The sequence below is a fragment of the Mus musculus genome, chromosome 4, assembly GCF_000001635.26.
Source record: "Mus musculus strain C57BL/6J chromosome 4, GRCm38.p6 C57BL/6J".
NCBI classification, from domain to species: Eukaryota; Metazoa; Chordata; class Mammalia; order Rodentia; family Muridae; genus Mus; species Mus musculus.
In genome coordinates, this window is record NC_000070.6 from 11,589,977 (window position 1) to 11,615,084 (window position 25,108).

Below are 25,108 nucleotides of genomic sequence, written 5' to 3' on the forward strand. Positions count from 1 at the left end.
ATTAATATTTACTGTCATACAGGTGGCCTTCCGTAAGGGGTTATATTCCTTGTTGCTGTTCCCAGTGGTCTTCATTCTACTCTTTGGAGTCCCTCATCTTTTCCCTTCACTGACTTATGGGGTTCAGTGACAGAAGGACAAGAAGGATTGATTGTGGTAGTCAAAGTTTTAGGTCTACCTGTTATGTGCCAAGTTGCATTTTAAGCATTATATGTATGTGTATGCATGTGCGTGTGTGTGTGCGTGTGCAAAGACATACATATATACACACACACATCTGAGTTAGGTTATAAAGTAACTTTGTTTTTTTGGATGTGTATGTGGTATAAATTTGCATCTTCTTATGTGTGTGAAATGTGTGAGTGTGAGCTCTGGAGTCCCAGGGTTGACACTGGGTATGTTTCTTCTTTGCACTCTATTTCCTGAGGCAGGGTCATTCTCTGAACTCAGAGCTTGCTATCTTGCCGGGCCGTGAGTGTTGGGGAAAGGGGAGTGGAAGAGAATTAGTGTCCCACCAGAGTTCCAGTGCTCTGGGCAGGCTGCTTTCTGTGCTGCCCCAGGTGGGCATCTGGCTGTGTTAAGCCACCGACCCCACACAGGGGTGGTGACAAGGGGCAGTCCCAGGTACCAGGTTTTCAGCCTCTGGCATCCCATGCTGGATATGGTGGAAGAGCTGAGAACAGAATAGGGGCCCCAGGGTGGCACTAGGCCCTGGAGATGAAGGGAGAAAAGGGCAGGGGAGAGAGGGCGCTGGATGGTTCCCATGTGAGTGAGAGTCCTTGGTCAGGTCTGTGGCTGGAGCACAGGATGACCTTCTGGTGGGAGGTTAGACACAGCTCGTTTGGAGGAAGCCCATCCCATCCTTCAAGCGCAGTGGCCCTTGATGATCAGAGACAGTCTATGGTTTTAGAGCTTTGTAGAAAGGCAGGGAGAAAGGAGAGAAGGTAGAGAGAGACCGGCCATGACCACATGGAGAGAGAGGGGAAGGGAAAGAAAGAAGGGGGCTAGAGAGTAAGAAAGCTTAAAGAGAGAGAGAGGTGGGGCCAAGCAGCACCTCTTATAGTGGGCTGGGCTATCTGGCTGTTGCCAGGTAACTGTGAGAAAGAACATACCTGGCTATAGTCAGGTAACTGTGGGAGTGGAGTCTAGCCAGAATGCCTGAAGCTTGGGACATTGTCTTTGTGACTGATAGCCACAGACCTCCCCTGTCGGGGCTGTGGGGGCAGTAACAGGAGCCAGGGGTCCAGGAGACATGATTGAACGCCTTCTGTCCCATGTAGGTGGAAATTACCACCCACCCAGTCCCACCGGGGTTCAAGACCTCAGCTCCACTGGAGAGCAGGCTGTCTGTGTAGCCCATTGCCCCACACTATCTGCCCAGCTTGGCCGGGCACTTCCTGCTCATCTGCGGTTCTACAAAAGAAAGGGTACACTACTGAATCTGAGAGCCTTTTGGTTTTAAAATTAATTATAATTTCTGAATTTATAGAATTGAATTGTCCTTTTTCAGGAATGAGAACATTGGACATAAAAATAATGTATTTTGGATTCTGAGAATACAGCAGAATATTTAATCTATATTTCGTTCCAGCATTTTTTTTCTAGAGACAGTGTCTAATTATGTAAACCTGGGCTAGCCCAGGACGTGGTGTGCAGCTCAAGCTGGTCTTTAACTGGGACCCCCCTCACCCTCCCAGACCCTTGCTGCTGTGCCTAACATTTGATAAGGTATCCATCTAACTTTGGACAGTCTTGAAATGTTTAAAGGGGAGTTCTGTTTTTCCCCTGGGTAATATAACAGAAAGCAGAACACATTTTAAAGAAGCACCGTGTTTTTGCTCAATGCATAATGACTGCTACTGTTGGAGTTATGTGAGAATAACCACACCTCACATTTAAACAATGATGCTTATGTATATGGGTGTTTTGCCTACATGTCACCCTGTGTACCATGAGCGCCTGGTGCTGCTGGAGACCAAAAGGGTATCAGATCTCCTGGAACTAGGGCTATAGACAATTGTGAGCCCCAATGTGGGCTCTGGGGATCAAGCTGTGTCCTAGCAGTAGCTGCTCTTAACCTATGAGCCATTGCTTCAATCTCCTCAAAAAGGTTTTTTTTTTTTTTTTTTTTTTTAATAGTTCACAGATTGACCAAAACATTCTTCTTTTTACAAACCTTAAAACTATCTGTCTGATAATAAAAAAACAACAAAAATCATCAATGCATGTTTAGGTGTCTTCACTGTATAGTACAGGCTGGCCTGGAACTCACTATACTTCATATGCTATCCTGCAGGCAGCATGCATAACCCATAAGATCGAATTTATTTTAAAATTAATCAGTTTTTTGAACTAAAAATTGCTGGATTAATACAATGCTGACAGAATTTAGTTACACAAACTTTGAGTTAGCAAAACTGTACTTGTTAGAAATGATGGATATGCTAGGTGGTGGTGGCGGTACACACCTTTAACCCTAGCACTTGGGAGGTAGACGCAGGAGAGTCTCTGAGAGTTCAAGGCAAACCAAGTCTACAAAGTAAATTCTAGGACTCTTCAGAGAAATTCTATCTTGAAAAACAAAGTCCTATCATTTGTGGCCACATAGGGGAATATGGAGGATATTATACAAGCGAAATAGGCCACTACTGTATGGCTTCACTTATATCTATAACTGTTGAGATAGAGGCAGAACATGGTAGCCTCCAGAGCCACCATGGGGTGGGAGCTGTCAGTCAAGATACAATATTTAAGTTGTACAATATAAGATGTATAAATTTGTCAAAAATAAATGAAGGAAAAATACAACTTTCTTAATCTCAAAAAACTCTGTAAGTTATCTTTTCCTCAGCTTGCCGTGTTAATTAAGTCAGTCATTAAAACATAATTTTATATATTTCTTCATGTCTAACATTGGAATAATAGCTTTAATTTCTAAGGTTCCAAACTTTTTACAATGATATGTTACACTATTTCAACCGGCTCAGTTTCTTAAATACCAAAATGAACATGTCAAATAGTCTTTAAATTTTTGTTTTACATTCATGTGTGTGTGTGTGTCAGAGGCATTTGTCATTGGAGGTCAGATGACAATTTGTGGGAGAGTTAATTCTCTCCTACCATGTGGGCTCCTAGGACCCGACTGATTGTCAGGCTTGGCGGTAGGTAGGTGCGTTTACTCACTGAGCCATCCCACGGACCCAAGAATACTTTTATATTCTTTCTTAATGCAGCCTGATTTTCTTGTGCATATAGTCATTACTGTTATTATTATTAGACAGACTCATGCAGCCTAGGTTTGACCTTGAACTGATTCTCTTGCCCCCACCGCCAGCATTCTAGGATTCCTGGGCTAACTCAGGCCATGGTATTGGTGTGCTGGCTTACTTTTGTTTGAATGAGCTTGATACGTAGAAATTAGTCATCCTCGGAGGCTGGAGAGATGACTCAGTGGTTAAGAGCACTGACTGTTCTTATGAAGGTCCTGAGTTCAAATCCCAGCAACCACATGGTGGCTTACAACCATCTGTAATGACGTCTGACAGCCTCTGCTGGTGTGTCTGAAGACAGCTACAGTGTACTACATGCACATAATAAATAAATCTTCCTCAATAATAATGTTTTAAATTTACTTTTTATTTCAGTTCATTCGGCCTCTAAAGAAATCACAGAGTCCAAGGCACAAGAAGAGGAAGCTAGCAGCTTGCTTAAATATTTCAGTGTTGTTTGGTGTAAAGCTTCAAAGAAAAAACACAAAAAGTGGGAAGGCGATGCTATTCTTATTGTAAGAGGAAGGTCCTTCACATTGAAAGATTTGGAAGGAAAAGATATTGGAAGAGGTATTGTGATATATATTACCTGTATTTATTATTTGGTCAAAAATATTAGTATATTTTTGTACAATTGAAATACAATTGGGCTTTACAAAGGGACAGATTGGGATGTTATTTCATTGAATTTTGTGTCTCAATTTTATAGGATACACAATGTTACTCTTATGGGCTGTGCTGGTTCATTAGGGTAAATTCTGTCGGAGGGTTTAGTTTTCCCTGAAAGGAGCCAACCAGCCATAATTATCTTAGCACTCTTCTGAGACTGAGGAGTCTGTCTTGGTCACCCCCTCCTGCAATGTTGCGTGATTGAAATCCTTAAGAGCTGTCACTATTGGCCGTTTAGTGGTCTCCAGTTTCAGTACTACTCAATACAAATTTCAAGTACATAGTAAGGACGTAGGGGTTGGGCCTGACTAGATCCACACAGCTAGGTTGCAGGGAACCATTGTTTCAGAGTAATGCCCTAATACAGAGCAGTCTGCGGTCCAGAAGGTGTCTGTCACACGAGGGCTTTTGTCCTCTACTGTTTACTTTTGAGCTTGGTCAGACTATAAAATCCTTTGTATATATTAATTCACTCACTTAAAGATATTGTTTATAGTTTGTCTAATTTTCAGCATATATGCCAACTTCTATAGGAGCAAAGATTCAGAGATAAATATAATTTACAGCTTAGTAAGGAGAAGGCAATGTAATTGATAATAGGAAGTGTTTAGGTAACTTTCACTGTCAATTCCTGCTAGTTGGAGTCTGATGGGCAGGGCCAGCTTTTCTAGTCCTGCAGCCAGGCGGGGGCAGGGTCAGCTCTGTTCAGCCCCACATCAGCTTGGCCACAGGCGTCACCCCGGCCACAGACGTCTGCGTGACCTTTGGTAACATGGGCAGTGGACATGGACCCAGATGTGGCACTCAGCGGCAGCATGGGCCAGGACCTCACCACGGCCTCACCGTGTATGCTCTCACATCAGGCTGTTTCTCACCACCCTTGTGTTCCCAATCCCACCTCTTCATTGTGCACACATCATTTTGTTTGTTTCTCTCCATCTCTCTACCACTGTCTTGCCCATTTCAGTGACATCCGGGGCCTCTGGGTGTCTTCTGCATGCCTCATAGCAGTGTTGGGGGGGGTGCAGAAGTGGAGTAGGGGTGGGGTGGCAAGGTGGGGGGGGGTCTCAGCTGTGTTAATTCTTAAATACTTTTACAAACTTATTTATCCGTTTATCTATCTATCTATTTTGTGTGTGTCAGCTAGAACGAGAGAGATTTTGTGTGTGTGTGTGTGTGTGTGTATGTGTGTGTGTGTGAGAGAGAGAGAGAGAGAGAGAGAATGCATGTGCAATGGTGTGTGTGGAGGCAGGGAGGTAAGAGGACGACCTTTGGGAGTTGGTGTATCTGGGCTAGCTTGCCCAAGAGCTTTCAAGTAGTTCTCCTGTTCCAAATTTTCATCTTACCATAAGAATGCTGCGAAGTGGGCGTGAGCAAGTATTTCTTAGTTATGAGTACATATTGTTCTTCCCTTGAGCCCAAGTTCACTTTCCAGCACCTACATAGGTGCATATATTGTTTATATATAAATAAATAATAAATATTGTAAAAGTGCTGAGATTATAGACACTACTGCATTAAAAAACATTTGGCTTTTTAATTTTGAGAATTAAACTTGAGCCATCAGGCTTGTTGACCTAGCATTTTGAACTATTTTCTGGCTCTTAAGTTTTTTTTTTTAATTCAGAATGATGAAATATATATGTAATTTATATGCAAAGTATAATGCTTATTTTGTACAGTCATGGGAAGGTAATTATTACTAAGTTTTCTTAGAATGTCAGTACAATTAATTTGGTTTTTTTCTTAAAGGCATTGGATACAAATTCAAGGACCTTGAGAATGTAGAAGAGGGCCAAACATTGATAATTGGTGGGAAAGAAATAGAAATCCTGGGGACAATCTCTTCTGATGACTTCAACAGTGGCAAGTGTTTTCAGCACGGAAGTGGAAGTCCTGCTGTCCCAAGTTCTCAGGCTGCCAGGAAATGCTTTTCTAACCCTTTCAAAAGTGTGTGTCAGTCAACGCAAGCACAGGGAAAAAGATGGAATGACTGCAGACCGCGCCATAACCCGTGCACACCAAGTAAGAGTTTAAAATAACCTATCTTTCTCTTTTCATTGTTTAAAGATCTTTGTTTTGTTTTGTTTTTGAGACAGTGTTTCTCTGGAACAGCCCCGACTGTCCTGGAATTCACTCTGTAGACCAAGCTAGCCTTAAACTTAGAGAGATCCACCTGCCTCTTCCTCCTGAGTCCTGGGATTAAAGGCATGTGCTACCACTACCTGCTACTGTCTAAAGGGTTTTGACATGTGAATTCAAAAAAGGTTTTTGACATGTTTGTATTTTGTTTTAAAATTTGCAAATGATTGAGGTCAGCTTGAGTTACATAGTGAGCTGAAAGACAGTTTGCACTATATATTGAGATTTGTCTCAAAAGTGAAAGCTAAGTAAAACTTAACTTGCAGGTAAGTGACTGGAAAATGGATAGGTGGCAAAGGCACTGCTGCCCAGTCTGATTACCTGACTTGATCCTCACATCCTTTGGTGGTGTGAGCACACCTTCCTGCACTGTGCTTGTACAAAATTCAAAAATTGTGAAAATTGCAGGTGAAGATTATATTCAGATATACCCTTTCACATAAGGAATAATGATGAAGTCAAATACTGCTGGGAGTTATATACATGTTAATTCATCATTTCAGTGACATATGCTGATCTTGGTAGTTGGTGTGTATCTACAAGGATTTCCAGTTTCTTGTTCCCAGAAGAAAGCATTGAGCAGGCACATACCTACAGCAGAAAGTTTATTAATAATTAGTAGACTTCCAAGGAGGGGAGAAAGGCAGAACAGAGTTAGAACCCTGTGGCAGTGCTGCACATAGGATGGACACATACATTCCAGTAGCATAGGCTTTACAGCTCATTTGCATACTTCCAGCTTCCTCAGGAACACTTTCTGTTGCATGTTGTCCTCTCAGGCCTGGAGCCCTCTGCCAGTGCTTCCAGCTGGTTCTAGTTGGTCTGTGCCTGGAGATTCCAACCCTCCTTTTTGCCCATTGGCTTATCTCTCATTGCTAATTTTGTAGTTTGGGGGTAAGTTCTTCCTGCCCTTACTGTCTGCACTGTCCAGTCTCAGCTCCTCCCTGAGAGCATTTGGGTAGCTGAAGGATGATGATACATCTTACAACCACTTCTTTTGAGGAGTGTAGTCCCTTCCTATGAGAGACCACAAGATTTTCACTCTTCATTGACTGATTGGAGAAGAGGGCCTGGACTCCTGTGGTAGGAATTGCCTGTGGTCCTCACAGTACAAGTAGTCTGGAGTTGCTACATTCTCGGTGACTCAAAACCAGAGTTTCTCGGTAAGCATTAGGCAGTGTGCCAGCTAGTTCTAATGTTAACTTGATATAAGCTAGAGTTATCTGAGAAGAGGGAACCACGACTGAGAAAAATGCCTCTGTAAGATTGGCCTGTGGGCAAGTTTGTAGTGTGTTTTTTAAAAATTGGTGATTGATATGGGAGGGCCCAGCCAGGTGGGTTGTGCACCCCCTGGCCTGGTGCTTTTGCATGTTGAGAGAAATCAGGCTGAGCAAGCCACGGTGAATAAGCCAGTAAGCAGCATTCCTTGATGGCCTCCGCATCTGTTCCTGCCTCCAAACTTCTGCCCTGAGTTCCTGCCCTGGCTTCCCTAATGATGGACTTAAAAGCTGTGAGGTCAGTAAGCCTTTCCTCCCAAGGTTGCTCTTGGTCATGGTGTTTGCCCCATGACGATGCCTGGTCACAGCAGGTTCCCTGTTGGTTTCTGTTATCATATCCAGGGCCATCAGTTCTTGCAATGCAGCCATCATTCCGATTTGAACCTTTGAGATTGGGAGGGAGTTCTCAGGCTGTAGAGGAAGGCATAAACAGTGGCAAGCAGTCCTGTTGGGAATGAGATAATGCTGTTCTGAAAGTGGTATTACCTTATCTTTAAGATGCCCTTGTTATGCCGCGCCCAGACGAGAATCACCAGCGGATGTTTAATAGGCACTGCTCTCCTATTGTGGATGTCGTGATAGACCCTCACCTTGTACACCACCTCCGACCACATCAGAAAGACGGAATCATCTTCCTCTATGAGTGTGTGATGGGAATGAGGTAGGAAAATAAATAGTCACAATTAGGTTGTTGAGAAGAATCCGATAGAACGAACTTCAGGTCTGCACCATAAATATCAGCTGGTAGGAAAGGCAATTGGTACTAAGTGTGTGTGTGTGTGTGTGTGTTCCACAGTGGTCACTGGTGGAAGCCATGTGCCAGATGTTCTGGTGAGAAGTAAATCAGGAGCAAGGACCATAAGTAGCTCCGCCCTACACAACCCATTTAATTTGTCTTCTTATCAATAGTATTTCACTTGTTCCTCACAAAAGCTGTAAGTTAGGTAGAGAAAATACCAGTTTTATTTTATGAACAATAATAAGAATAGAGAGATTTACTTTCCCAGTTATATAGTTAGTAGGAGGCGTTGTTAGATACAATGTAGGGATGGTCAGCTTTCAGTTGAAGCTTCTTTTCTCTAAACCATTTGACTTCTAAGAGGTCACACACACACACACACACACACACACACACACACACACACACACTTTTTCATGCTGTGTCTTGAGCCTGGGGCTTTGCACACACTTTTTTGACCTCACCAAGTCTCTCATCTGATCTTCACTTTCATGTTTTATAGGCTTCAACAAAAGATCTAGTTCTAAACTTACCCGTGCCAGCTTATGCTTCTTACTCACAAACACACATGGCTACAAAAGTGTATGTGTTTGGAAAGCACCATTTTTTGGTTTGAGCAATCTGAAGTCATGTTACAGACTGATGAGTTGTTCATCCCCCTCATGTGTGTTCCTGTGTGTGTGCATGCACCATGTACCTAGCACATGGACACCGGAAGTCAAGTTCCTGTGTCGTTTCTGTCTTGGTGATCTGTTTGTTGTTGTTTTGGAGTTATGGTCTTTTAATGACACAAACGTGCTGATGTGGCAGACTGGCTGGCCATGGAGCCCTGGGAGTCCACCATGCCTGGCTTTTAATGTGGGGTGTGAGATTGGAACTTAGGTTTTTATCTGTGCTGCTGCTGAAACCATCTCCCCAAACCCTCTTATCAGTTCCCATTTCTAATAGAGAAATTCAGTTAAGCTAACAAACTATATTTATGTTTTGCTAATATCCTTAATTTCATTGGACATTGTAACTTTTAAATATCATGTAGCTATCTAAGAGCTTAAAAATATAAAGCAGAATAAAATGTATGATTTTGAAAATATTCTTAATGACTTCATTTTAAGTTGTATTATTGTAGGACATCAGACATTTTCTAAGCTATTTTTATTGAGGACTCCATTGTTTGTCAGAGAGTGATAAATTTTGATTGTAGAATACGTTTATTTTAAATAATTTTAGCTCAGGTCTTGCTGACTAAAGTTTCAGATCTAGTAAAATTGATTGATAAGTGTTCAAAATGTTAGTTATGAGAGACATAGCTATAGTTTAATTATCCCAATGTAGATTCAAAATTGTAATTCATTTCTAGTATTCAACTATATCTAGATGACAGCAATAGAGGCTTTATATTCAGGTCTTTAACTTCAGATTCTTTAGTTCACAATATATAATGCTTATAATCATCAAAGACTCAAAATTGACAGGTTATTATCAGCTAGATGAAACTCTAAACCAGTCTGTGAGGGTCATTATTACCAGTTTCCTGTTCTTGATGATATCAGGGCATGAAATATTTTCCCATTGTGATTCACTAAACTATAATTACTTCTAACAGAGCAGTTGGCAAATGTGGCGCTATTCTTGCTGATGAAATGGGCTTAGGGAAAACGTTGCAGTGTATCTCGCTCATCTGGACCCTACAGTGTCAGGGGCCCTATGGCGGCAAGCCAGTAATAAAGAAGACACTCATTGTTACCCCTGGAAGCCTGGTGAATAATTGGAGGAAAGAATTTCAAAAATGGCTGGGAAGTGAAAGGATCAAGATATTCACCGTTGATCAGGTAAGGGATTTTTAAAGATTTAAGTCCTAAACATTCTTGCAATATCAAGCCTTTTCACTTAGTATAGTTCTTAGCTTTTTGAGTGTATGGAATCCCACAAGCCCCTTGCATAGAAATGGAGCTTTGCCCTACATTTTGATTTTGAGTTGTTACAGGATGATTACCTTTGCTTCTTCAGAGTCATATGTTAAGGTGCTGACTCTCAGTGTGCAAGTGTTCATTTTCTTGTAGTGTGACAATGTACTATAATGAGTTGGAAACACAGGCAGGAGGATCCAGAATTTGAGGCCAACCTCAGCTATATAATGAGACTGTATAACCTTAGCCTGTTACATAAATACATATATACGTACATACATACATACATACGTACATACATGTGTTATGAACTCATGTAATATTTTGTAATATAGTTTAGCCTAGTTTACCTTAAATGAGCTTAAAACAGTTATATTAGCTTGTACCTTGGAAAACTCAGTTAGGTTTTGTATGTGGGCAGGTGATTCGAGAGGACACTGAGTTGGATCCCTGGGGACTAAGGAGTTTCCTAGACGCGCTGTTGATGACTTAGGGAGACAGAGGCAACAGAATGACTGAGGAGAGTTCAGTCCCGGCACAGAAAGGCAGCAGGCAGTGTCTCTGAAGAGAATCCAAGTCCAAGAGGCAGAAGAGGGAGTCTCTTTATAACTCTTGAGAACAAGGAGGTTCATAGGCAGGAGGCATGGAGTGGTTGGTGACAATATGGGTACCCCTTTGTTGTAGACTCAGTAGACAGCACTTCCCAGCTGAGATGCCATAGTGAGGCTGTTCACAGTTAGTATCCAGGAGGGGGTCTCAGCAGAGACTGGCTGCTAACATCGTGTATAGTCACCTTACAAAAACCTATTTTATAATAGAATGTTGAATATTTTATTTGTTTTACTGAATACTGAGAAAACAGAATGGCTTTATCTATCCCTCTGTGCCATTTTCAAGTCAAAATATCAAAAGTCAACCATTGGGAGTCACTCAGGAGCTTGCAATGCTTTAAGAGCTAGGACATTGGAAGGTGGTTAGGGTTAGATAAAATCATAAGGATGGAGCCCTACGATGACATTAGTATGCTAGTACTAAAGGAAGAGAGATCAGATCTTCCCCTGTCCATTATGAGAGCCATACTTCCCTGTGAAACCAGGGAGAAGGGGAAGGCTTTTTATGCTAACAGTCTAGGTCTTCCTGGTTCGGCTGTGGTCTGGTTGGTATTACCTGAGACCATTATGTTAGGGGCGTTGATGATGCTGAGGAGGTTCTGTTCCTGGGTGTGGGTGTGTAAGTTTGTCTTTTGACTTAAGATATTTGTCAGTCAGGGCCCTTGTTCCTGGGATTTAATGCAGTTGTAGGGGAGAGAAACCCAGGAGAACTCAGAAGGAAAGAAAAGAACAAAATGAGCATGCCCGAGTCTGTGGCTGGGACCGTCTTTATGATGGTCAGTCTTAGGCTTCCCATCCCAGTGAGAAGCCATGGCTGTCCAAGCCTTCGTAATGCAGCCCAACAGGACCAAGACAGGAGGGGTTAATGATAGTTGGTTACTGGTGGGCAAAATCCGTTGCTTCGATTTGAGTATATAGTTTCTGTTTATGGCTTATTAAATATTATATTTCTCTCTTTAGGACCATAAAGTCGAGGAGTTTATCAATTCTACATTTCATTCAGTTCTTATCATCAGTTATGAAATGTTACTTCGTTCCCTAGATCAAATTAAGACTATCCCATTTGGCCTTCTGATCTGTGATGAGGGACACCGTTTGAAGAACAGCAGCATCAAGACAACGACGGCCCTTTCTAGCCTCTCCTGTGAGAAGACAGTAATTCTCACTGGTTCGTAGTCACTCTGGGGAAGATGGGATGCAACTTTTGTTTAATGAACCTTTTACAGTTTGTAATCTGATGCTTGACAGAAACAGACCTGGTGATGTTGGGGAAATTCATATGAATAAGCCCATGTTCATTGGTTAGGAATCTTCAAATCCCTGTGCACTTTTCTGCAGCCCTGTTTCTGCCTTTTGCGGAATAAATGTAATGGTATCGCAGTAAAGCATGAGGTTGACAGGGTGGGACTGGGTGTGCTTGGTTTCTCAGTCTGCCGGTGAAGTGAAGGCCGAAACTTGGGAAAGTAGTTTAACTTCTTGGTTCCTCAATTTCCTTGTCTGTGAAACAGAGATGTAATAGCATCATGTTATGGACTTGTCATGAGGGCCAGAGGAATTGATCTGTGTAAGTCTAATTCAGTCATGTGGTAGATATTTCTGTCTCATACACCCAGCCTTGTTTTAAATGTTTTTTAAATTATTTATTTCTGTGTTGTGTGTGGGTGTGGGTGTGCACATGCTTTGGGGGTCAGAGGACAACTACAGGGTCTCTTCTGTTTTTCCCACCGTGTGGGCTCCAGGGATGGAGCTCAGGTTGTGAGGCTTGGCCATAGCCCTTTTCCCTGCTGAGCCATCTCTCTGGGCCTGCTTGTTTGTTTGTTTATTTATATTTTTGGTTGTGATCCTAGCCATCTCTCCAGCCCGTTTGTTTATTTATTTGAAATTTAATCAATTAAAGATGAAAAAGATGAGAAGAATTGGCATCAAATATCATATATACTTTGATGCTCAATGTTTAGCAGATAGCCAATCAATGTTTTTATGTAATAACATAAAAATTGAATAGTAGGGAAGCTGGTGTTTACTGCCTAGAGAATTCTGAGTTTAAGGAAACAGGAAGTTGGAGAAATGGGAAGTAGAATCTAGGTGATTTCCATGTCTTTGGCTATTTGAGGATCTGAGTGGATTCTTCCAACTTCACCACCAACCTTGGATCTTGAGAGCCATTAGGCTGGAGAAACAATGGGAAAATGACTGTGTTTGGCTTTAATATATGGTTATTTCTCCTCTCCATTTAGTGTGAGGCCAGCATTGCAGCTATAAAACAGAAAAGATTAGCTCTAGAGAGGAGGGCAACTGAGATGAGCATAGAAGAAAGGCTTTGAACAGAGCTGCAGTCACGGAGTGAAAAGCTCTTCCCTCACGTGGACATCAGATAACTGCCCTTCCCAGGAACAGGCGGACGACTCACATCCTCAGTGAGGGTGCGCAGTGCCTTCCTGCCGAGGCAGCAGGCAGGCCACATTAAGTTTGATTTCGTCAGTAGAACGTTGATTCTGCAATGTCATTTAGAAGGAATGTTCTGTTGGTAGCTTGCTTCACAGGGCACTGCCACTCTCCTCTGTGTCCTTGCTTTGTCAATCTTGAGACCGTTCTTGCTTTCCTGTTCTTATCCTAGAGCTGTAACTTTGATAAAAACTAGCCCTAACTAATGTCTTAAATTAAAAAAAAGAAAGTATATAGTTTTTTTTAATGTCTTTAGAATTGTCTGAATCGATGCATCCATATCTATCATTTTTTGGTTCTAGGAACTGAACCTAGGATTTATTTTATTCTTTCTAGGGACTAAACCTAGGATTTATTTTAATCTATTCTTTTTTTTTTCCATTTTAATTGACAATAGGTTTTTATAATATGATTATAATTTTTCCTCCCTCTACTTCTCCAAGTTCCTTTCCCCTCTCTATCTCTTCTCAATCCATTCCCTGTCTCCCATTAGAAAAGAATAGGCTTCTACAAGATAGCAACCAAACATTGCAAAGTAGACTATAATAAGGCTGAAGCAAAAACTATCATACTGAATTGAACATCATCCAAGAGGAGGAGGACAGCCCTAAGAACAGGCACAGGGGTCAGAGACCCAGTCGTTCTCAGTCAGGAGTCCCATAAAAGTTAAGCTCAAGCCGGCGTGGTGGCGCACACCTTTAATCCCAGCACTTGGGAGACAGAGGCAGGTGGATTTCTGAGTTCAAGGCCAGCCTGGTCTACAGACTGAGTTTCAGGACAGCCAGGACTACACAGAGAAACCCTGTCTCGAAAAAACAAAACAAAACAAAAAAAAAACAGCTAAGCTCATGGCTAGATCATACACAGAGGGCGTGGTGTGGACTGTGTCAGCCTTGTGCTTGCTGCTCTAGTCTCTGTGCTCATGTGCACCTTGCTGAGTTGATTCAGAGGACCTTGCTAAGCAAGCTCTGTAAATGACCTACATTTTTGGACCAATTCTTGTTTTTTATAATTATAGGGCCTTTTGCTGTGCTCCGAATGTGATGGTCTACCTTCTATGAAAGTTCATGTATGCAAATGAACATGTGCAATGTTACATATGTGATCATACTCAGTTATCCATGGTAGAAGAAATTTTGATTTTGTTTCCTGCTATATTTTAGCCGATTGTTATGGAAAGCATTCAATTGGTGTTGACTAGAAATAGGTCAAGATTTAGATATCTAATAGGTATGTTGTCTGTCAGGGTTGCTGTAATAAAAAGCCATGACCTGTGGCTTTTTTTTTTTTTTTTTTTTTCCAAGACAGGGTTTCTCTGTATAGCCCTGACTCTGTAGACCAGGCTGGCCTCGAACTCAGAAATCCACCTGCCTCTGCCTCCCGAGTACTGGGATTAAAGGCGTGCGCCACCAAGCCCAGCTTTTTTTTTTTTTTTTTTTTTTTTTTTTTTGGTCTGTGGCTTACACAACACTTTCCTTGTAGTTGTCAGGAGTAGAAGCTCAGCACTTAGGTAAAGGAGCTACTGTCACACCCCTGGCTCACAGGTGATGAGCTGGTGCAAATACCTAGTTCAGGCCTGCTCAGGGGAGGAGGTGAGTTCAGAATGTGTGCAGCCAGAGCCAGAGCCCTGCCCTCAGCCACCTTGCTGAAACCAGGTGCAGAACTTTACGTGATCTCTATTCTAAGCTTTGCTTTGGCTGTTGCTATTTAGTTGCAGGTTATTTGCTTGTATTTATGCTCTCAGAAAGAAGAGACAGATTTCTACAGAGACTTGTGATTTATCATAAGACTAATTCAGTTCAGCCGCTCATTACTGTTATCTCTCCCTAGGTACCCCAGTTCAGAATGATTTGCAAGAGTTTTTTGCATTAGTTGATTTTGTTAATCCAGGAATATTAGGGTCTCTGTCGTCTTACAGGAAAATATATGAAGAACCCATCATTATATCAAGAGAGCCTTCTTCTTCTAAGGTATAACTTACTTTAATGATTATTTTTTAAAGAGCAGTATGTCTGGAAGAATAAAATTTTGGTATTCATTTATATACTGTATATTATATTTTTTTTAAGATTTATTTATTATAAGTAAGAACACTGTAGCTGTCTTCAGACACTCCAGAAGAGGGCGCCAGATCTCATTACAGATGGTTGTGAGCTGCCATGTGGTTGCTGAGATTTGAACTCAGGACCTTCAGAAGAGCAGTCAGTGCTCTCAACCGCTGAGCCATCTCTCCAGCCCCAGTATACTGTATATTATTAAATCCAAGATATACCATTCTATATATCTCTAAAGAGGATATGATTAAAAATGTAAGGAAAGCATCCTAGAGGTTGAGGCAGATTGCTGCAAATTCTAGGGGAGGTTGAGCTGCAAAGTATGATTGTATTTAACATACATGTGTGCACACCCATACACACACACACACACACACACACACACACACACCACACACACACACACACACACACACACACACCCACCCACACACCTACCACACACACACCACACACACACACACACACACACACACACACACACACACACACACACACTCTGCAGGTTCAAGGCCAGCAGCCTGCAGCCTGGTTTGCATAGAGACTGCTACAATAGCCAGAGCTGCATAATAGTAAGTTCCTATCTCATGCACCCCACACCCCACACCAAACAAACAATCCTCCCCCACCAAAAAAGTTTGCTTTGGAAATAGTCTCCTATAGCTCAGGCTGACTTTGAACTGACCCACCCATATCCTCAGTGCAGGGAATACAGATATGTGCCAAAGACACAGCTTTATTAGGTGCTAAGTAGAGCAAACCTTGGGCTTCTTGCATGTGGGCAAGCAGTCTAAAATCTGAGACTTTGTCTCAGAAGCCACCACTTTCTCCCCCTAAAATCTGATAGAAATAATTAATGATGCTTTATAATTCCATAATATTTAGTGTTCATTGTAATCATAATTACAGGTATTCTTGTATATAACCATTTTTTAAGTCTGCTCCTTTCTCTATAGGAAGAGAGAGAGTTAGGGGAGAGAAGAGCAACTGAGCTCACGCGCCTCACTGGACGTTTTATCCTTAGAAGAACTCAGGAAGTCATCAATAAATATCTCCCGCCTAAGATAGAGAATGTAGTCTTTTGCCGACCAGGAGCATTGCAGATTGAACTTTACCGAAAGCTGCTGCGCTCTCAGTCTGTGAGGTTCTGTTTGCAAGGACTATTGGAAAATAGTGCTCACCTCATCTGCATAGGGGCCCTAAAGAAGCTGTGCAACCACCCTTGCCTCTTGTTCAGCTCTGTGAAGGTGAGTGGCCGAGGGCCGTGTGGCTTGGGAGCCCAGAAGCCTGAGTGCTGGGCCCTGACGTGGGATTTGTGAGGCTGCCCCCCTGTGTGGCTCCCGTGTGGTTCTGTCGTAGAACCACCAGCCTTTGCCGTGGCCTCTCCCTTCCTAATTTATGTTAATATACTCATTTGGTTTTTGTGATACTATAACAGACACAGAACTGAGCATTAAAATAATTTATTTTTCTTTTTATAAAGTTAATACATAACTGTTGCAGAAAATTTGGAAAATTCAGAAAACCCACAAAAAGAAAATTAACAACTGGTGTGGAGCTGTGGGAGGTAGAGGGAGAATTGCCTTGATCTTGAGGTTGGCCTGGGCTACAGAGTAAGATTCTGTTGCAGAACAGAAACAAAAATAAAAATAAAAATCATTATACAGTCTCCAACTGGCAGAACCACATTTTGGTATATTATTAATAGTACTAGCTAATAGTTATTAAGTATTTTCTGTATACCAAAAATAAAGTGCTTTTCTGGTTTTATTCTTTATGCAAGTATCTGGAATAAGTACTATTACTGTCATCTATTTTTGTTAAGAGAGGGTCTTGCTGTTTTGTGTAGGTTAGTATTATCTTACTGGGTTCTTTAACGAATCCCCCGCTTCAGACTTCAGAATAACCAGGACAGGAAGTACCTTCCACTGTGCTTAGCTTCTGTTCCTAGTTTTGTGGTACACGACTTTAATCTCAATACTCGGGAGGTAGAGGCAGAGGCAGAGGCAGGCAAGACTCTGAATTTTAGGCCAGCCTGGTCTATAGAATAAGTTCCAAGACAGCCTGGGCTAAACTGAGAAACTCAGAAAGGCGGGAGGGTTGGGGGGATCAAACAAACAAAATAGGGATTCAGAGATATTTATGTGTAGCCTTTTTCTTGAACATTTCCCAAATTATATTCTGTCTATAGGTGTGAGTTTGAATGATGACATAGTTGAGTCAGCTGTTTGCATATTTAATATCATAAAGCAGTCTGTGGCATGGTAAGGAGTTTTGAGATTAGAACTGCTATCAGCTCCTTAAATTGGACCTGTTGTTCTTCTGAGAGCGTCTCCTGCAGCTCAGCTTGGCCGTGATGTCCATATGCAGCTGAGCCTGACCCTGGGTTCCGATTCTACTTTCCTGACTTGCCAGCAGCTAGGATTGTAGGTGTGCACAACAGTTCCCAGGTCTAATGCTTTAACTTTTGGCAAAGTTTGTACTTAAGCTGTATCTATAAGCATTGGTTGTCTTGTCTGGAATGCAGAGCTAACAATGACATCGTTGTTTAACAAGAAATGATGGGAAGAACCTAGTAATTCTTCCATGCCTAGTTAAAGAAATTGCACAGTAACCGTTAATGATATTTCCCTGCTCATCATGGAAAACTTGTATTCAATTATTTAGACAGTAAAACCAAAATATGCTCACAAATAACCTTCCCAAACAAAAGCTGTGGGTGCTAACTTATATATGAGATCATTAATTATAATAGAGTGTTGGGACAAAGTTCTCCAAGTTTATCCTATAGTGGATCCTATTTACTTAGTTTATTATGGGAGTGAGCTTTGTGTAACTACAGAAAGCTGGATTATAACAATTTATTAAGCAACTTTTAAAGAAACAGGTTCTATATACAGTGGTAACAATTAAACCCTTTGGGCATGAAGTTCTACAGATATTTAATCAAGTGACTTTACCTAGGCATTGTTTTTTCCTTGTTGAAAGCCAAATTACAATTAAATATGTACCCAGAAAGGTTTGTCCAGTACTACTAAAAAAGGAATATAAGGGGAGTTTAAAATGTAGTTAGCTGCTCAGGTAAATAAGGTCAAAGATGAATATAGTGTGCATAAAAACCAAACCAAAACAAACCTGTCCAGTAGTGTTGGCTCATGCCTTTAATTTCAGCACTCAAGAAGCAGAGACAGGTGATCTCTGAGTTCAAGGCCAGTTTAGACTTCATAGAGAGCTGCAGGCCAGCCTGGTGTCTAGGGTGAGACTCTGAAAGAGGAAAGGGCTCTGAATGAGTCGATGATTTTTGCATCAGGCCCCCAGTTCTTTTTCGACCTGAGATAACAGCAGAAAAGGAAGAAGTCTTTCAGGCAGGCAGTGCTGTAGGTTAACAAAGTTCCAGAAAAGGAGAGGATCCTTCAACTTGGGAGAGGAGAGAGACTCGCCAGTCCTGACCATTTACCCCAACAGGGGTTGTCATCAGGGTCACTCTAAATTCATCTATTTCTATGTCAACTAGGCATTTTAAAGAAAGAATTTCAGAGGTGCCTATAATCATTTTGGAATAAAAGTAATTGGAGTTAAAATGGGGACCCTGGGTTCAATATCCAGCATATCCCTCCACCACAAATTCTAGTTATATAAGCACACTGTGTTATAAGATTTCTCTAGTAGCCTTTTGATGACATCATTACTTCTTATGAAGAAACTGATATGACTTATGACTCAGGCAACTTGTCTAGTTTTGGTTTGTCATCTGGAAAATGTAATGAGCCACTTACAAATCAAGAGAAAAAGTAGTAGGAGAGGAGACAGTGAAAAGGAGAGAGAGTATTGATGAGGATGCCAGGGAGTGAGGGTATTGATAGGAAGTGCCAGGGAGTGAGGGTATTGATAGGGAGTGACAGGGAGTGAGGGTATTGATAGGGAGTGACAGGGAGTGAGGGTATTGATAGGGGAGTGCCAGGGAGTTAGGGTATTGATAGGGAGTGATAGGGGAGTGACAGGAAGTGAGGATATTGATAGGGGAGTGACAGGGCTTTGGAAAGGCCTATGAACTGTGCAGGGAGCATGGGACTGCTTGAAAAGTGGTAATTGTGACCTACAAAGATTTCCTTCACAGTTGGCTTGGAAGTAAATCCCCTGTAAGTTTTGCTCCTTACTTATTAAAACAGTAAATGTGAACGCATATTAACTCATATTTGAACAGGGCAAAGAATTTAGCTCAAGTTGTGAGGAAAATGAAGAAAGAAATCTATGCCAAGGCTTGCTGTCTGTGTTCCCTGCTGGCTACAACCCTCTGCAGTTCTCTGAGGAAGAGTCAGGAAAACTACAGGTGTTAGTCAAGCTCCTGGCAGTGATCCATGAACTTCGTCCCACTGAGAAGTAAGCCAGCGTCTAGCCATTCTGCTGCCGTCTGTCCCTGCCCTGCCTCCACAGTCTCTCGGGGACTTAGGGCCTTTGCTTTACTTTCTCCAAAGAATCAATTTTTGCAAGTCCTCTAGTCACATGGAGGTGAGACCTGGGCTTCTGTGTACTGATGCTCTACAGTCTTTGCTTCTGAGGAGCCTCAGTGAGATTTTACAGTGTTTGGGCTGGTGAGATTGCTCTGCGGTTGAGAACATACTCCTTTCCAGAGGACCTGAGTTTGGTTTCCAGAACCCATACCGGGTCCCTGCAGGGGAATCTGACATCCTCTTCTGGCCCCTGTGGGGACCTGTACTCAACATGTGTGTATGTACACACACACACACACACACACACACACACACACACACACACACACACACACGATTAACACTGAAAAGGCTGTGAGGTGTGAACACTCTGTGTTGATTGCTGCTGGAGCCCATTCTGTGTCTATTTCTTTTCCTGCTGCTCTTTTAAGGCAGCCAGCCCCTGTCTTACTTTTCTCCTTTTACTTTTGCATATAAACATTTCCTTGTTTATTTGATAGAGTTTGAAATTTTTTTTCTTGTATTTTGTTTACTGTGCTCCTTTTTAGGGTGACATCAGAGATGAGGGAGGCAAGGTCTTTGTTCTAGCATCTTAAGACTGGAAGTTTAGATAAGGACTTCAAAGGAGAAGGGAGGAGTCCCTGTGGTTAGTTGTTCAATGCTGCCACTGTGATATCAGGGTTACTATTGTCCTTCACATAGAAAACAATCCAGGCTACTGCTTTAAAACATAATGTAATGACGTTTTGTTTTTGGTTGACAGAGTGATTTTGGTATCCAACTACAGACAAACCTTGAATGTTCTAGAAGAAGTATGTAAGCGTCATGGATATGCTTGTGCAAGACTTGATGGCCAAACACCAGTCTCTCAAAGGCAGCACATTGTTGATAGTTTCAATAGTAAATACTCTACTGATTTTATTTTTTTATTAAGTTCAAAAGCTGGTGGTGTGGGACTTAATCTCATTGGAGGATCTCACTTAATTCTCTATGATATCGATTGGAACCCAGCTACTGATATCCAGGTAGGACTATGCATTAAGATGACACTATGAACGTCCAGAAGCACAGCTGTGATGATGGTGTGTTAATAGCTGTTGTGTTGGGCTCTGGTTTTGTACCCAGTGCTCTGCTGCGTGCTTTCCACTCACTGTCTGTTTAATCTTCACAGCATCTCCCATATGGATATTAGTAGCCTATGTTTTCTACATGTGGAGAGATTTGTTCTCCTTCCAGTGTGAGAATTCAAACCCAAGCTTCAGGTCACACTGTACAGCTAACTTGCAGGGTGTTCATGACCACTGGGGATGACAGTTGTGGAGCCATGATTGACTCGTGGAGGTTGCAGTAAGACTACAACATTAATTTCGTTAGGAAACTTTGTGGAGAAGACCAGGGTTTTTCAGTGTACAGACTACTCTTATGTTTTCTTAAGGTTTTAACAGATAGATTTCTACCTCAGTTGGCATTTCATTAAGGGATCCCGAGACAGCCATGGAGTTTGTGACTTACTAGGCCTCCGAGAACGGAGGAAAGCACCTGTGCTCATTCAATGTTTTACACGGACACTAAAATCAGCAAACACATAAGGCAGGGATCAGGAGGGACGAGGCACGAACTCCATCCCCTCTCCACTCAGAGCTTTATAAACAGTAGTTAATTCTCAGCACCAGTGAGGGACAGTGCCAGCTAAAGGACTTCACCCAAGGTTTGGTGTCCAGAGCTTCTGCTGCGAGCTGGTTCTGTAACATTAGTGCCTCCACGACAGCCTGATGAGTCCTTCGATCGTCTTCCCTCCAGAGGTCAGAGTCACACCACATGAAGCTGGGTGTGATGGTCAGCCTGAGGAGAGATGAAGGATGATGGTAGACATACAACTGCACTGAGTGTGGGCGGGCGGACACAAAGACCTACGTTTCAGTAGGACAGAGGAGTTGGGGGAGGGGAGTAACCTGACCTCAGGATCCCCGGCTGCCTGCGGGCAGAGCAGAGACAGGCCTTTAATGATTCTTAGGTGGTTTTGGGAGGGGCACTCTTTAAAATTTTTATCTCATAAGTTCGGGGATTTTCTTCTGTGAGCTTTAGATCAGTGGGTAGTTTGTGTGATAGAAATTGATGGCCAAGAGTGCTGGCATTATTCTGTGCCTGGTGGGGTTTTCCATTTTGGTAAGGTAGGGATAAGGGAAAGCTACATGCACACATTGTCAGTAAGAGGGGGAGGTAGTAACAGGCTTCACGGATTAAGGGCATTGGAAGCAGCCGTTCTGGGAGAGTGGGCAAGGTATAAATACCAACCCTGTGCTGCCCAGGATCACTTTAATCCTTAAACTAGAGGGAGCCTACAGTGATTGCAGACAGCGTAAGGGATTTTCAAGGGTGAACTATTGGCTGCTGGGACCTTGCATGCCCAGGCTGTGCTTTGCTTCTTGGCTGTCTAAATTTGCCTTCATGTTTTATCAAGATACCCATCTCACTGTTGCATGGCACTGCTGCGCTCCTTCACATGCCTCTATGAGTGCTAGTCTCCCTCTCTGAACCCAGGGCAAGGATGTAAAGAGGGTACATTGTGTGTGTGTGTGTGTATACGCCACTGTGTGCCATGGCATGTCTGTGGAGGTCAGAGGACCTCCTGTAGGACCTATGTAGGAGCTGGCTCTCTTACAACGTAGGTTCTAGGCCTCAGACTGGCCTGCCAGGCTGCTGCTCTTACCTCTCAGCATCGTGCTGGCAGTGAAATCCAGAATTCCCAATGGTACAGTATATTCCTGCAGATTGCTGATGTGGCAAGGGCCATTGTTTTCTATTGTATTCATAACTCTTCTTTTGTCTAGGCCATGTCTAGAGTATGGAGAGATGGTCAGAAGCATCCTGTACATATTTACAGACTCCTGACTACAGGTAAAAAAACCTTCACCTGACAAAAATGTAGCTCCTTAAAATTGTTTTGTTGTTAGTTTGTGCTTCAACATCTGAACATCTGGAATGTATTCTTTTATCAGATAATAAGTAATAAACATGTTTTACCAAACACAAATAATAGACACAAGAAGAAAATCTAATGGGTGTTTTCTCCCTAGGTACAATAGAGGAAAAGATCTATCAAAGGCAGATCAGTAAGCAAGGCCTTTCTGGGGCAGTGGTAGACCTAACCAGATCATCTGAACATATCCAGTTTTCAGTGGAAGAGCTTAAAAACTTGTTCACACTACATGAAAGTTCACATTGTGTCACTCATGACCTGCTTGACTGTGAGTGCACAGGGGAAAAAGGTCACACCGGTGAGTTGTCTGCTGATCCTATTACCACAGTATACTCAACTTGTCCCTGAAAACATTCAAAGAGTAACGTAAAAATGTCTGCCATTTGCACGTGTTAGTTCTCTTTGTTCCTCGGGTTGTAGGGCAAGTACTAGGTATACAGTTGAGAAAATATTCCGTAGAACCTTAAGCTCAGTTTAGTTTCTTATTTCTAAATCTGTTGTAGAAAAATTAACTATGTAGGCAAATCTCTCAAAGCCTGATAGAATGACTTCAGAGTAAGAAAGATGTAAAGTTTTATTGGAATTTCGTAAAAATCCTATACTTAGCAGAATTATGTATTGTTGCTTAAATCATGTAAAATTTATTCATAATAGGACAAGCCTTTGAGAGTGCTTAGAATAATCAACTGTGCTGCTCAGTGCTTGGACACGAGTGTTGTTTAAGCAAGCCTGAGACTATCTGTCTTTAAAGTTAGACACTATTCACGGGGAGCTAGGGAACAACAGGAAGTGAGTAAGCCCTGTCCAGGATGGGAGGTCATTAGTAGATGATGTTGGGGGCTGGAGGGATGACTCTGCATTGACAGTGCTTGCTGCATGGTCATGAGGACTGGACTTTGGATCCTAGCACCATGTAACAGTCTGTGTACATGGCACATAAAGTGCAAATGCACTGCCCCTCACATGCACGTGTATTCACCCGGCACACAGACACTTAACAGAAATTACAAAATAAATCTTTGTGATGCTTAAGTTATTCTTTTTCAACTTCTTAAAGGGAGGAGTTTGAAATTGTATATGATGCAAGTACAGTACTTATATATTAAATTCTCAAAACAAAACATGTATAAACATATTAAATTGATGTACATGTACATACATATACACATACCCATACATTATACAATTTTTGTGGTTTTAGAGATTGAATCTAGAGCTCTGAACATGCTAAATGAATACTCTACAAGCTCAACCCACAGCTAATGTTTTCTATAGCATATAATCTAGTTTATATAAATTTACATATTCTAAAATTTTATTGCACATACTAGAATAACAGATATGATTATGCATAATCATAATTATATTTTAGTTATATTGATATACTTTTATTTATTAGGGTGGATTTTATTTTACTTGTTTAGTTTTTGAGACAGGGTCTTACTATGTAGCTCTGGCTGGTCTGGAACATGTATATAGACAGGCAAGCCTTCATCTCATAGGTAGTGACCTTACTGTCCTAGGAGTAGATTTCAAACTTCAGATAAATATGTTCATTTTTCTCTTTATGGACATTTGGTCTTACTATGCTTTATTTTGTAAAACTTTTCCTTTTTATTTTTATTTTTAACCTTTTTTTTTTTTTAAAGTCAAGTTCTTGTTAGGTACCCTGAGATAGCTTCAAATTCCCTTTGTAGCCCAGGCTGGACTTGCACTCTTGCCTCTGCTGAGATTAAAGGCCCGCACCACCGCCTCCCAGAATGACTTAATGATTTTCAAACTTATTTTCTAAAATGTTTTTTAACCATTTAAATTTTCTTTTATGTAGAGTTTCATAAATTTGATATTCTTATTGTTCATTTTTAAACATTTCATATTTTCTATTATTATTTATTCTTTACTCATGGTTTATTTAAAAATATTCAGTCCTAAACGCATATACACAGCAATACTATGTAAATTCAGCCTGTGTGCATGTGTGTGGGTAGCAATGGTTATTATAAAAGAGGCCATACATTTCAAAGTGAGTGGAATGGGAGAGTAGTGGGAGGTATGTACGTTATGTAAATAGGATACATTTGCTCTAAGGTTTTTGCAATATCAATATGCAGAGCAGAGTGAGTTCCTAACCCACTCTGCCATGTTATCTATCATTGTATGGATATATAATCATTTATTTACCCACCACGCTACCATGTGTAATTAGTTATATTCTTATTTATACACCTTTTTGATGCAGTTAAGTATATATTTGTCAGATAACTTGTTAGTGTTACTGAGTGGCTCACAAGTGTCTATAATTCCAGCTGCAGAGGTGGGGATTGCTGTGGCCTCCTTGGGCACCTGCATTCACATTGCACACACCCACATGCAGACACATAAACCACATAGTTAGAAAATAACAACAAATCTTTAAAGAAATCCTACCTAACTCGATGAGTGCAGTAGTTTTTATGACTCATTTCATAGGGAGCCAGTTCAGAGTCTGTTGGTGTGTTCCTTGCAGAGACTAATAAATTTGATTGATGGAGTTCTGACCCAGATATTTGTGTTTGCAACACAGA

General features: G+C 41.6%; 1 protein-coding gene and 1 long non-coding RNA gene across 2 annotated transcripts in view; one reads left to right on the forward strand and one right to left on the reverse strand.

The window, feature by feature from the left end:
- Window positions 1-25,108, forward strand: part of Rad54b (RAD54 homolog B (S. cerevisiae)) — a 56,889-nt gene that overhangs the window by 31,057 nt on the left and 724 nt on the right. Inside the window, exons 4-14 of the mRNA NM_001039556.3 lie at window positions 3,645-3,839; window positions 5,691-5,963; window positions 7,856-8,018; window positions 9,700-9,925; window positions 11,575-11,782; window positions 14,890-15,029; window positions 16,070-16,360; window positions 19,318-19,493; window positions 20,328-20,589; window positions 22,396-22,462; window positions 22,642-22,842. Coding sequence (NP_001034645.1) covers window positions 3,645-3,839; window positions 5,691-5,963; window positions 7,856-8,018; window positions 9,700-9,925; window positions 11,575-11,782; window positions 14,890-15,029; window positions 16,070-16,360; window positions 19,318-19,493; window positions 20,328-20,589; window positions 22,396-22,462; window positions 22,642-22,842 — 2,202 coding nt within the window. The remainder of the gene's footprint in view (window positions 1-3,644; window positions 3,840-5,690; window positions 5,964-7,855; window positions 8,019-9,699; window positions 9,926-11,574; window positions 11,783-14,889; window positions 15,030-16,069; window positions 16,361-19,317; window positions 19,494-20,327; window positions 20,590-22,395; window positions 22,463-22,641; window positions 22,843-25,108) is intronic.
- On the reverse strand, window positions 21,162-25,034 carry Gm11832 (predicted gene 11832). The gene is made up of 3 exons (NR_166636.1): window positions 24,972-25,034; window positions 22,275-22,402; window positions 21,162-21,406 (listed from the first exon to the last, which is right to left on the reverse strand). It is a non-coding gene; the product is annotated as a predicted gene 11832 (long non-coding RNA).